The sequence below is a fragment of the Rhincodon typus genome, chromosome 1 (genome assembly GCF_021869965.1).
Source record: "Rhincodon typus isolate 14 chromosome 1, sRhiTyp1.1, whole genome shotgun sequence".
In the NCBI taxonomy this organism is placed as follows: Eukaryota; Metazoa; Chordata; class Chondrichthyes; order Orectolobiformes; family Rhincodontidae; genus Rhincodon; species Rhincodon typus.
The window spans coordinates 58,643,374-58,654,569 of record NC_063332.1 but is presented as its reverse complement, the minus strand read 5'-3'; the positions used below and the strand labels follow the sequence as shown (position 1 = coordinate 58,654,569).

The window sequence follows — 11,196 nt, the reverse complement described above, 5'->3', positions numbered from 1 at the left end:
TCTAGGCCCGAAACGTCAGCCTTCCTGCTCCTCTGATGCTGCTTGGCTTGCTGCGTTCATCCAACTCTACACCTTGTTTTCTCAGATTCTCCAGCATCTGCAGTTCCTACTATCTCTCCACCTATTTGTACTATCGGGTAGCCAGCTATCTCACTTTGTCAATCAACCACAAAAACTTAAAACTACACTGCCTCAGGTTGAACCAGGAGAACCTGTGAAGCCAATGGCTCGTTCAGTCAACAAAAGGCTAGCCTGTACATCCAACATTCAGAACATGCTCAGTTCCTTCTAAAAAATTACTATCACAGCTGTGATGGTAGAACCAAACCCAGCCAGTTGCACATTCTCCCCGTGTCTGCTTGGATTTCCTCTCAGTGCTCCCATTTCTTCCCATAGTCCAAAAATGTGCAGGATAGGTAGACTGGCCATGCTAAATTGCCCCATAGTGTCCAGGGATGTGCAGGCTAAGCTAGTTAGCCATGGCAAATGCAGGGTTACGGGGGTAGGGTAGTGCAGTGGGTCTGTGTGGGATGCTCTTTGGAGGGTCAGTGTGGACTCAATGGGCCGAATGGCCTGCTTAAACACTATAGGGATGCTATGATTCTAATATATAGTAACACTGCTGCCAATCTGTAATCAATCTCTAGGATCATCCAGAACCCAGGTCACAGAACAAAGTTTATTTCTGACTATGATGTGCTATGAATATAATGTGCAGAACATTATTCACTCTATAGCACAGATATAATAGATATATTATATCTATAACACAGATATAATCCCAATGTTTTTTTAGTCAAGGAACAATGTAGAGCCGTCACACAACAGTTGGGAAACCACATAAAGTAATAACCGTAGCGCAAGCATCTATGCAAAAAGTTTTATTTATGCCGACTATTTTTTGTCCATTATTTATGTTGACATTGAAGGATTCATTTTCCTCCGACTCATTTCAGGTACTACGTGCTAGTGGAGCCTTTTACATTATATTCTTTATAGTGGTCGTCATGTTTGGTGCTCACTACATTGTAAATCTGGTGCTAGCAGTCGTGGCAGCTTCCTATGAAAAGGAAGCCAAAAGGAAACAAGAACTGAAGGAAGAAGAGGAACGGATTTTGGGATTAAGGCGACGGAAAGCACTGGTGGTATGTCTCAGAAGAGATGAAAACTAAATAAAACAAAATTTATATGGAGCTCTACATGTAGTAAAACATTCCAAGGCACTTCACAAGCATATTGGTTTGGATTCACCTCCCCAGAATTCTAATGGAGTGACGGGAGGTGGGCTTAGGACTAAGGCCTTGGTCTGACATGACTATTAGTTCAAGTCTTTCCTCCTTAAGGCTGCAACACCCATTGCTATTGTATTTACTGCTACCACCTCCCCTGGCGGCACATTCCAGGTACCTACACACATCTTTAAACTTTCTCCTTCTCACCTTAAACATATCTCCCCTAGCATTTGACATTTCTGCCCTGGGAAAAAGAGTTTAGACTATCCAACCTATCCATGCCTCTTGTAATTATATAAACTTCTGTCAGGTATGTCAGGAATTGTTGTGCGGAAACAGGTGACCTGAAGAAGGGTCATGCAACCCAAAACGTTAACTCGTAATTCTCTGCACAGACGCTGCCAGACCTGCTGAGCTTTTCTGGCAGCTTCTGTTTTTGTATCTGATTTACAGCATCTGCAGTTCTTTCGATTTTTACTACACATTCATCGTCATTTGCCTTCAGTGAATAGGAATAGTCATTTATAAATTTTTTTGTTGATGCATTAGCTGGCCAGCATTTACTTCCCGTCCCTAGCTGCCATTGAGAATCTGGTGGTGAGCTGCCTTCTTGAACCGCTGCTGAAGTTTCACTCACAATGTCGTTAGGGAGGGAATTCCAGGATTTTGACATGGTGACTATGAAGGAATGACAATATATTTCCAAGTCAGGATGGTAAGTGGCTTGGAGAATAGCTTGCAGGTGAGAGGGGAAAAGTTTAAGGGAGATATGCGTGGAAAGTTCTTTACGCAGAGGGTGGTGAGTGCCTGGAACGCATTGCCAGCGGAGGTGGTAGAGATGGGCACGATAGCGTCATTTAAGATTTGTCTAGACAGATACATGAATGGGCAGGGAGCAGAGGGATACAGATCCTTGGAAAATAGGTGAGAGGTTTAAATAGAGGATCTGGATCGGCACAGGCTTGGAGGGCCGAAGGGCCTGTTCCTGTCCTGTAATTTTCTTTGTTCTTTGTTGTTCTTTGTTCTAAGTGGTGGCATTCCCAAGTATCTATCTGCCATCCTTCTAGCTGCGAGTGGTTGCGGGTTTGGTAGGAGCTGTCTAAGGGTCTTTGGAGAACTTCTGCACTGTGTCTTGTAGTTAGTACACACTGTTGCTGCTGAATGGAGGGAGTGGGTATTTATAGATGTAGTGCTAATCAAGCAGGCTGATTTGTCCTGAATGGTGTCAAGCTTCTTGAATGTTGTTGGAGCTGCATTCATCCAGGCAACTGGGGAATATTCCATCACACTCATGACTTATGCCTTCTAGATGGTGTACAGGTTTTGGGGAGTCAGGAGCTAGGAATTCTGCAGTGTGTAGCTCATCTTCTGTTTCCCCACAGTCTATCCACTATCTGCATGGTACAAATCATGGAATACTCTCCACTTGCCTGAATGAGTGCAGCTCCAAAAACACTCAAGAATCATCAGGACAAAGCTGCCCACTTGATTGGCACTTCATCCACAAATATTCATTCACTCCTTCATTGACATTCTGTCGCAGCAGTGTGTATCATTTACAAGATGAACTGCAGAAATTCACCAAAGGCCCTTAGACAGCATCTTCCAAACCCGTAACACTACTATTGAGAAGGACAAGGATAGTAGATACATGGGAACAACATTACCTATAAATTCCCCTACAAGTCACTCACTATTCCTGACTACAGCATCAAATGGATTGTAATGGTTCAAGAAGGCAGTTCACCACCACCTTCTCAAGGAGATCTAGGATGGGTAATAAATGCTGGTCATCCCGTGATGCCCATGTCCCATGACTGAATAAAAAAAGTTTGCTGTTTACCCAGAATATTCTCTGCCTTTGTATTAACCCTCATCATCAATCAAAATGCTGTCTGAATCTTTGTTGAGCCATTTTTGCTTTCTCCTTTCAATAATTGTGTGACTAAGGTTTTATTGTCTGTCCCTATCTTGAAGTAAAGGTCAAAGATATCATCATCAAACCTTTCACGCATATATGTTATAATTAATGTTTATTCCTCCATCACTGCATTCAGCCTCCATCAGTGATCATTTGCAGAATGGTAGAAGGTAACTCAGGATCATAAAGATCTGTTTTCAGCTTTCCTAGCCTTCAGCTGTGAAAATTCAGATCTGTTTTTGGGCTGAACTTCACAGCTTCCCAGTTCCTTTACTCGGCAAATAAATATAAATCAGGACAAGCTACTCTGATTAAGAATGAACAACTCTGGTTCTGGAACACATATGAAGTTTCTGTGATTTTTCTCCCTCTATATTGAAGGATTGCATTCAGTTGTCCTATGGCCTTGAACTCTTTACCATCCAACCCATTGCAGTTTTATGTGTAGTGCTCAAGAGAGCTATTCTCAAATTATTCTCAAACTATTCCCATGATTCAGAATGATCTGCAACTGTTGCACCTGTTCCTAACTTAAACTGTATCTTGCTTTCCTCAACTAGCATATGAACATTCCTTGCTTCCTCTTGGACCCGGGATCTTTAGAACAAAAGGCATCTCAATGTCATTGTTATCTCCTATTTTCCATTTTGCCATCTTTTGAGGGCATCTCTTTTCACCATTTCTGTGATAACTACACGCAGCAATACGCAGCTTGGAAGTGACCTTTCTTCTTGGTGGTACATTTGTTGTACTGGTGTTTTTTTTCCCCGACACAGTGATAACAATTAGTGGAGGTGGTTGCTGGGCACCCTTCCTGCCTCCACAGCTTTTGTGTAGCCACCTCTCCACTTTTCAACTGAACATGCTCCACGTGATCAATTTTGGAATGGTGCTTCCTGTCACCCCAACTCACCGTGCAACATTGCTTCCTGACCTCAGCTTGTCTGTTCAATTGAATTGCTTTTGTTAATGCTAAGTTATCTCTTGACTGTAAGTGGTCAGGCAAGGTTTCATGTAAGACACCAGAACATTTCTGTCCCTGATTACTCTTTTGTTAAGCTTTTATACTTACAGTTCTCTGCAGGTCTGTACACATCATTGATGGCAGCATTGATATCTTTCCCCTGTCATTTCAGTATGCTTTGTAAATTTAAGCTACTCAACGCTGATATTTCCTCACAGACTGAAGTGGCCATCAAGTGCTTTTTTTGGTAGATTTCACTTTGTTCATGCTGTAATTGACTAGGATATCACCTACACAGCCATTCATGACATAAAGTGGTATCCTGACCTGGCAGCTGCTTTGTTTCACACTGAGGTCACTGTGGGACGTCCAAAATTCGTGTGTGGCAGCAACTTCCAGAACTGGAAGTCAACAGATCCGCACACCAAGTGGCATGCACAGACGCTCCAAGTGACTGCACAGCCATGTGGCTATATTGTTTAGACGGAAACATTGCCTCTGGCCTGCTTGAATCTCTTCAATTATAACAGAGACTTTTCCACATTATTCTTTCATTGGATACCACCATATAATAGCATGGACTCATTGTGGAGCTGAAGAATATTCAGTCTCCTGAGGTAAGGAAAATATTAACTTTAAAAAATTAAGAATTAGAAGTTTAGAATATTTATCCACCGCTGCCAGAAGAAGTGGTGGAGGCTAGTACAATTGCAACATTTAAAAGGCATCTGGATGGGTATATGAATAGGAAGAGTTTAGAGGCCTATGGGCCAAATGCTGGCAAATGGGACTAGATTAATTTAGGATATGTGGTCAGCATGGGCAAGTTGGACCGAAGGGTCTGTTTCTGTACTGTACAGCTGTATGACTCTAATATTACTTGTCTTCATCTTGTCACAAGGCTTCAAGAGCGAGCAAGATCATGTGACATGGCATCACTTCAGATGATGTGAAAAAATGTATTTCTTTAGTATTTTACATTTGCGAGCTTAACCCCTTCCACAACAGTTGTCAGCAGCATTCCTGGTGACTGCACAAAAATGTGGCAGTGGTAGACTCAATTGGTTCATTTTTTCCCAATATAGCGGCAATATGTACAGTGTCCTTGCTGGTCACTGGGCAGTTCAATATTGATTCAAATTCAATTGTTTAAGGAAAATAATGAATTTAAAATATGATCTTCTTAAAGGAGGGAACAGAAACGGAAAAGTTTATCAAAGCCATTCTTCTCAGCAATTAATTCATATTTTCAATGACTACAAATTGTGTCCACAAGGTGGCAGCAGATGAGCAGTCATTTTTACAATTACTGAAAGATCTGCGGATGCTGTAAATCAGGTACAAAAGTTGCTGGAAAAGCTCAGCAGGTCTGGCAGCATCTGTGAAGGAAAGTCGGAGTTACCATTTTGGATCCAGTGACCCTTTCTCAGAACATTTTACACTTTGTTCACTTAATGATACTACTTGTATTTATAAAACATCTTAAACGTTGTAAAACATGCCGAGGAATATTGATCATCAAATAAAATGTTGGCATCAAAACTATATTGTAAGAAAATACTGAGTAAGAGTGGCATGGATTAATGAGTGCCTGAGAGGAATAAAGCCTGGTAGGGAAATTTAATGAGGGAATTCCAGAGATAGAATCTTAGCAGCTGGATGGTGGAGCAAAGATGAGAAATGGTGAAAAAGGCCAGCAATAGAGAAGCACAGAGACCTGGGATTTTTTTTCTGGCTGTAAGAATTTACAGGGGTAGGGATTGGGAGAGGGGAGGCAACAGAAGGATTGGATTCCAGCAAAGAAAGAGGCCATTCAACCCATTGTGTCTCAGCTGGCCTTCTAAAGGTTCAATTCACCTCGTCCCACTCCCCTACCTTTTCCCTATAATTTGCACATTGCCCTTTTCAATTCCTCTTCCAATTCCTTTTTTGAAAGCTCCAGTTAACTCTCCCACTACCACACTCTCAAGTAGCGCATTTCAGACCCTAACTACTCTTTATATGAAAATATTTTCTTCATTTTGGCAATTGTTCCTTTTGCCAATTACCTTAAATCTATTTCCTCAGGTTCTTAATCCTTTCATGTTGTTTTATTCATTCATGGGATATGGGCCTTATTGTCATTTATCGCCCATCCTAAAATAACCTGGAGAAGTTGGTGCTGAGCTACATCCTTAAAGTTTTAATGCCATTGGGGTGTTGCAACACTCAAAGTGCTGTTAGGAAGGGAATTGAAGGATTTTAACCCAGCATCAATGATGTACTTCCAAGGCAGAATGAGATGTGTTGAAGAGGAACTTGCAAGTGGTGACGTTTCCATGTATCTGCTGTCTTGTCCTTCAAGGTGGTGGGACACAGGTGCTCTTGGAAGAGCTTTGGTGAATTTCTGCAGTGTATCTTGTAGAAGGTACACATTGTTGCTACTGCATCAGTGGTGGAGGCAATGAACGTTGTAGTTGGTGAATGGGTGCTAATCAAGTGAACTCCTTTGTCCAGGATGGTGTCAGACAATTCCATTGTACTCCCGACTTGCACTTTGTAGGTGGTGGACTGAGATTGAGGAGCCAGGAGATGCTGGTTCAGTCCACGTTCTGGTAATTGGTAAACCCCAGAATGTTGATAGTGAGAGGTTTGGGATTGGTAATGCCATTAGTTATATTCTCTCCAATTAGGTATAGCCATTGCCTAGCACTTGAGTGGCACAGATGTTATCAACCTAAGCCTGGATGTTATCTCGATCTTGCTGTATTTAAACATAGACTCAGTATCTGGGGTATCATGAATATTGCTAAATATCATTGAACATTGAAATCATAAGTGAGCATTCTCAATTCTGACTCAATGATGGAGGGAAGATCATGATAAAGCAGCTTAAGAAAGCTGGGCCACAAACATTACCCTGATAAACTCTTCAAGTGACGTCCTGGGTTTAAAATGATTGACTCAAGCAACCATAATTAACTTATTTTGTGCCAAATATGACTTCAATGAGCAGAGCGATTTCAATTTGTTCCTATTGACACCAGTTTTGCTTGGGCTCTTTGATGCAAATTTCAGTCAAGTTCTACATTGATATCAAGGGTAGCTATTCTAATGTCTCCTCATGAATTCAGATGTTTTGTCCATGCTTGGATTATGGCCACAATGAGAACAGGAGCCTAAACTGTACATCAGTGATTACAAATTTAAACAAAGCTCTTCTCAAACTTCCTTTCTCCAAGGGAAACAGCTACAAGGAAAACATCTATCATTTCTAAATAAAATAAGAGAGGGTTTCAGTCATAGTAATGCATTGATTGTCAAGGGGCAGTGGTTAGATTCTCTCTTGTTGGGGATGGTCATTGCCAGGCACTTGTGTGGCATGAATGTTACTTGCCACTTGTCAGCCCAAGGCTGGATATTGTCCAGTACTTGCTACATTTGGACAGGGACTGCTTCAGTATTTGAGGAGTCACAAATGGTGCTGAATATTATGCAATCATCAGTGAATACCCTGACTCTGAACTTATGATGGAGGGAATGTCATTGATGAAGCAGCTGAAGATGATTGGGTCTAGGAAACTACCCTGGGGAACTCCTGCAGAGATGTCCTACAGAGATGACTGATTTCTAACGATCCTAACTATCTTCTTTTATTTGCCTGAAATGTCTGCAGCAAGTGGAGATTTTTCCCACGATTTACATTGACTCCAGTTTTGCAGGACTCCTTGATGCAATACTTGGTTAAATGTGATGTTAAGAGCACTCATTCTCACCTTAACGTTTCAGCTCTTTTGTCCATGTTTCAACTAAGGCGCAAAGCCCCAAGCAATTAGGGCCAGCTTTCTAACTAGCTGCCTAGCCATCTATGTTTCTGTTCGCAGAGTTCATGGTTAACATTCTATCCCCCATCTCTTTATCCCAAAGCAAAGATCATGAGTTTCATGGGGGCCTTTCTGTAGGGCACTGGTGGGACTGCCTGTATTGTGCACAACATTGGTCATCTTATTTAAGGAAGAATGTGTTTGTGGGCCAAAGGCACTTCAGGGAAGAGGTACTAGACTATTACCTGGAATTATGGATGATCATCAAGCTGTACAGCCAGAAACAGACCCCTCAAAATAGCTAGTCCGCACTGAAGAGATATCTTAAACTGATCTAGCCCCATTTGCCAGCATTATCCCTCTAAACCTTTCCTATTCATGGACGCATCGAGATGCCTTTCAAATGTTGTAATTGTACCTGCCTCCACCACTTATTCTGGCAGTTCGTTCCATACACGCGCCACCCTCTGCACGAAAAAGTTGCCCTTTAGGTCCCTTTAACTCTTTCCCCTCTCAACTTAAACCTATGTCCTCGAGATTTGGACTCCCCTACCCCGGAAAAAAGACCTCGGCTATTTACCCTATCCATGGCCCTCATGATTTTATAAACCTCTACAAGGTCACCCCTCAGCCTCCGACACTTCAGGAAAAATGCCCCAACCTATTCAGCCTTTCCCTATAGCTCAAACCCTCCAACCCTGACAACATCCTTGTAAATCTTTTCTGCACTATCTCAAGTTTAACAACATTTTTTCCATTGCAGGGAGACCAGAACTGAATGCAGTATTCTAAAAGTGGCCTCACCAATGTCCTGTACAGTCACAACACGAACTCCCAACTCTGATACTCAATGCCATGACTAATGAAGGCAAAAATGCCAAATGCCTTCTTCACCACCCTGTCTCCCCATGACTCCACTTTCAAGGAACTATGCACCTGCATCCTCGGGTCTCTTTGTTTGGCAACAGTCCCGTATTATTTGTATCTGTTGGGACTACAACAGTGTAAGAAGCCACTCATTTGGAAACATTTAAAATCCTGAGGGGTTTTGACAGAATTTACTATGGAGAGGATGCTTCTTCTTGTCAGAGAATCTAAACTAGGAGCCACTGTTTAAAAATCAGGAGTCACCCATTTAACACAGGGATGAGGAAATTTTCTTTCTGTCAGATTTCTATGAGTCTTTGGAAGTCTCTCCCTCAAAAGATGATGTTGACAGTGTCCTTGAATATGCTTAAAGTGGAGGTCATTAAGTTGATGTGATGCTGAACTGGAAATCAATTGAGGTCAGCCAGCAAGATATAATGGCTTAATAGAATTCAGTATTAATTAGGATATGGCATGCAGTCTCCCTCAGTGAGAGTCATCAGCCTTTCATCAGACAGTGTAAGATGAGAAGCCTCCCAGTTGTGTATTGGAATAGACACATCCAGAAACAATGGAATCATGGATAAGGTTATAGCACCCAGTAAACTAACAGGAAGACAGAGATGGTTATGGGAGGTCACAATAGGCAGCCAGATGCTTCCTGATGCAAGGATTTGATGCGATGTTTATAAATCAATTTCTCTCTTAATGCCATTTGTGTATCACCACATTGTTTTCCTGAGGTCTGCTAGTATCATAGAAAAGTTATTTTTTATATAACAGACAGCCCTGTCAATCACAACACTCTTCCCTGTCTATAACACTTCAAATGTCTTACTCAGATTTCTGTACCGTATCACAGAAACATTATCAAGAATCAAAGGAGAGACCCCAGCTACAGAAGCCCTAAGTCACCATATACCTTGTAGCATCCTCCCAGCCCTTTCACAGAGTCACCAATATCAGGCTGTAGCCATTGTCACCAGAATTTGGAGGACACCTCAGGATAAGGATATGGCAAGGAAAGGTACATCGAGGTCACTTTTAGTTCAGATAGAGGTCGATGACCTACTCAGATGCTGGTTCCCTTAGAAAGTCATCCTTTAATGAACATGGTTTCACTATTGTTTCAAAGATAGTAGGAACTGCAGATGCTGGAGAATCTGAGATAACAAGGTGTACAGCTGGATGGACACAGCAGGCCAAGCAGCATCAGAGGAGCAGGAAGGCTGACGTTTCGGGCCTAGACCCTTCTTCAGAAATGGGGGAGGGGAGGGGTGTTCTGAAATAAATAGGGAGAGAGGGGGAGGCAGATAGAAGATGGATAGAGGAGAAGATAGGTGGAGAGGAGACAGACCTGTAAAGAGGCAGGGATGGAGCCAGTGAAGGTGAGTGTAGGTGGGGAGGTAGGGAGGAGATAGGTCAGTCCAGGGAGGACGGACAGGTCAAGGGGGCGGGATGAGATTAGTAGGTAGGAGATGGGGGTGGGGCTTGAGGTGGGAGGAGGGGATAGGTGGGAGGAAGGACAGGTTAGGGAGGCGGGGACAAGCTGGGCTGGTTTTGGGATGCGGTAGGGAAAGGGGAGATTTTGAAGCTTGTGAAGTCCACATTGATACCATTGGGCTGCAGGGTTCCCAAGCGGAATATGAGTTGCTGTTCCTGCAACCTTCGGGTGGCATCGTTGTGGAACTGCAGGAGGCCCAGGATGGACATGTCATCTGCGGAATGGGAGGGGGAGTTGAAATGGTTCGCGACTGGGAGGTGCAGTTGTTTATTGCGAACCGAGCGTAGGTGTTCTGCAAAGCGGTCCCCAAGCCTCCGCTTGGTTTCCCCGATGTAGAGGAGGCCACAACGGGAACAGCGGATGCAGTATACCACGTTAGCAGATGTGCAGGTGAACATCTGCTTGATGTGGAAAGTCTTCTTGGGGCCTGGGATGGGGGTGAGGGGGGAGGTGTAGGGGCAAGTGTAGCACTTCCTGTGGTTGCAGGGAAAAGTGCCGGGTGAGGTGGGGCTGGAGGGGAGTGTGGAGCGAACCAGGGAGTCACAGAGAGAGTGGTCCCTCCGGAAAGCAGATAAGGGTGGGGTGGGAAAAATGTCTTTGGTGGTGGGGTCGGATTGCAGATGGTGGAAGTGTCGGAGGATGATGCGTTGGATCCGGAGGTTGGTGGGGTGGTACGTGAAGATGAGGGGGATTCTGTTTTGGTTGTTATTGCGGAGAGTGGATGTGAGGGATGAGTTGCGGGAGACACGGTCGAGGGCATTCTCGACCACTGAGTGGGGGAAGTTGCGGTCCTTGAAAAATGAGGACATCTGAGATGTACGGGAGTGGAATGCCTCATCCTGGGAGCAGATGCGGCGAAGGTGAAGGAATTGGGAATAGGGGATGGCATTTTTGCAGGAAGGTGG

The 11,196-nt window shown here is 43.4% G+C and overlaps 1 protein-coding gene across 1 annotated transcript in view; it reads right to left on the bottom strand.

The window, feature by feature from the left end:
* Positions 1 to 1,009, bottom strand: part of LOC125482982 (sodium channel protein 1 brain-like) — a 7,479-nt gene extending 6,470 nt beyond the window's left edge. Inside the window, exon 1 of the mRNA XM_048596220.1 lies at positions 984 to 1,009. Coding sequence (XP_048452177.1) covers positions 984 to 1,009 — 26 coding nt within the window. The remainder of the gene's footprint in view (positions 1 to 983) is intronic.
* Positions 1,010 to 11,196: the final 10,187 nt, after the last annotated feature.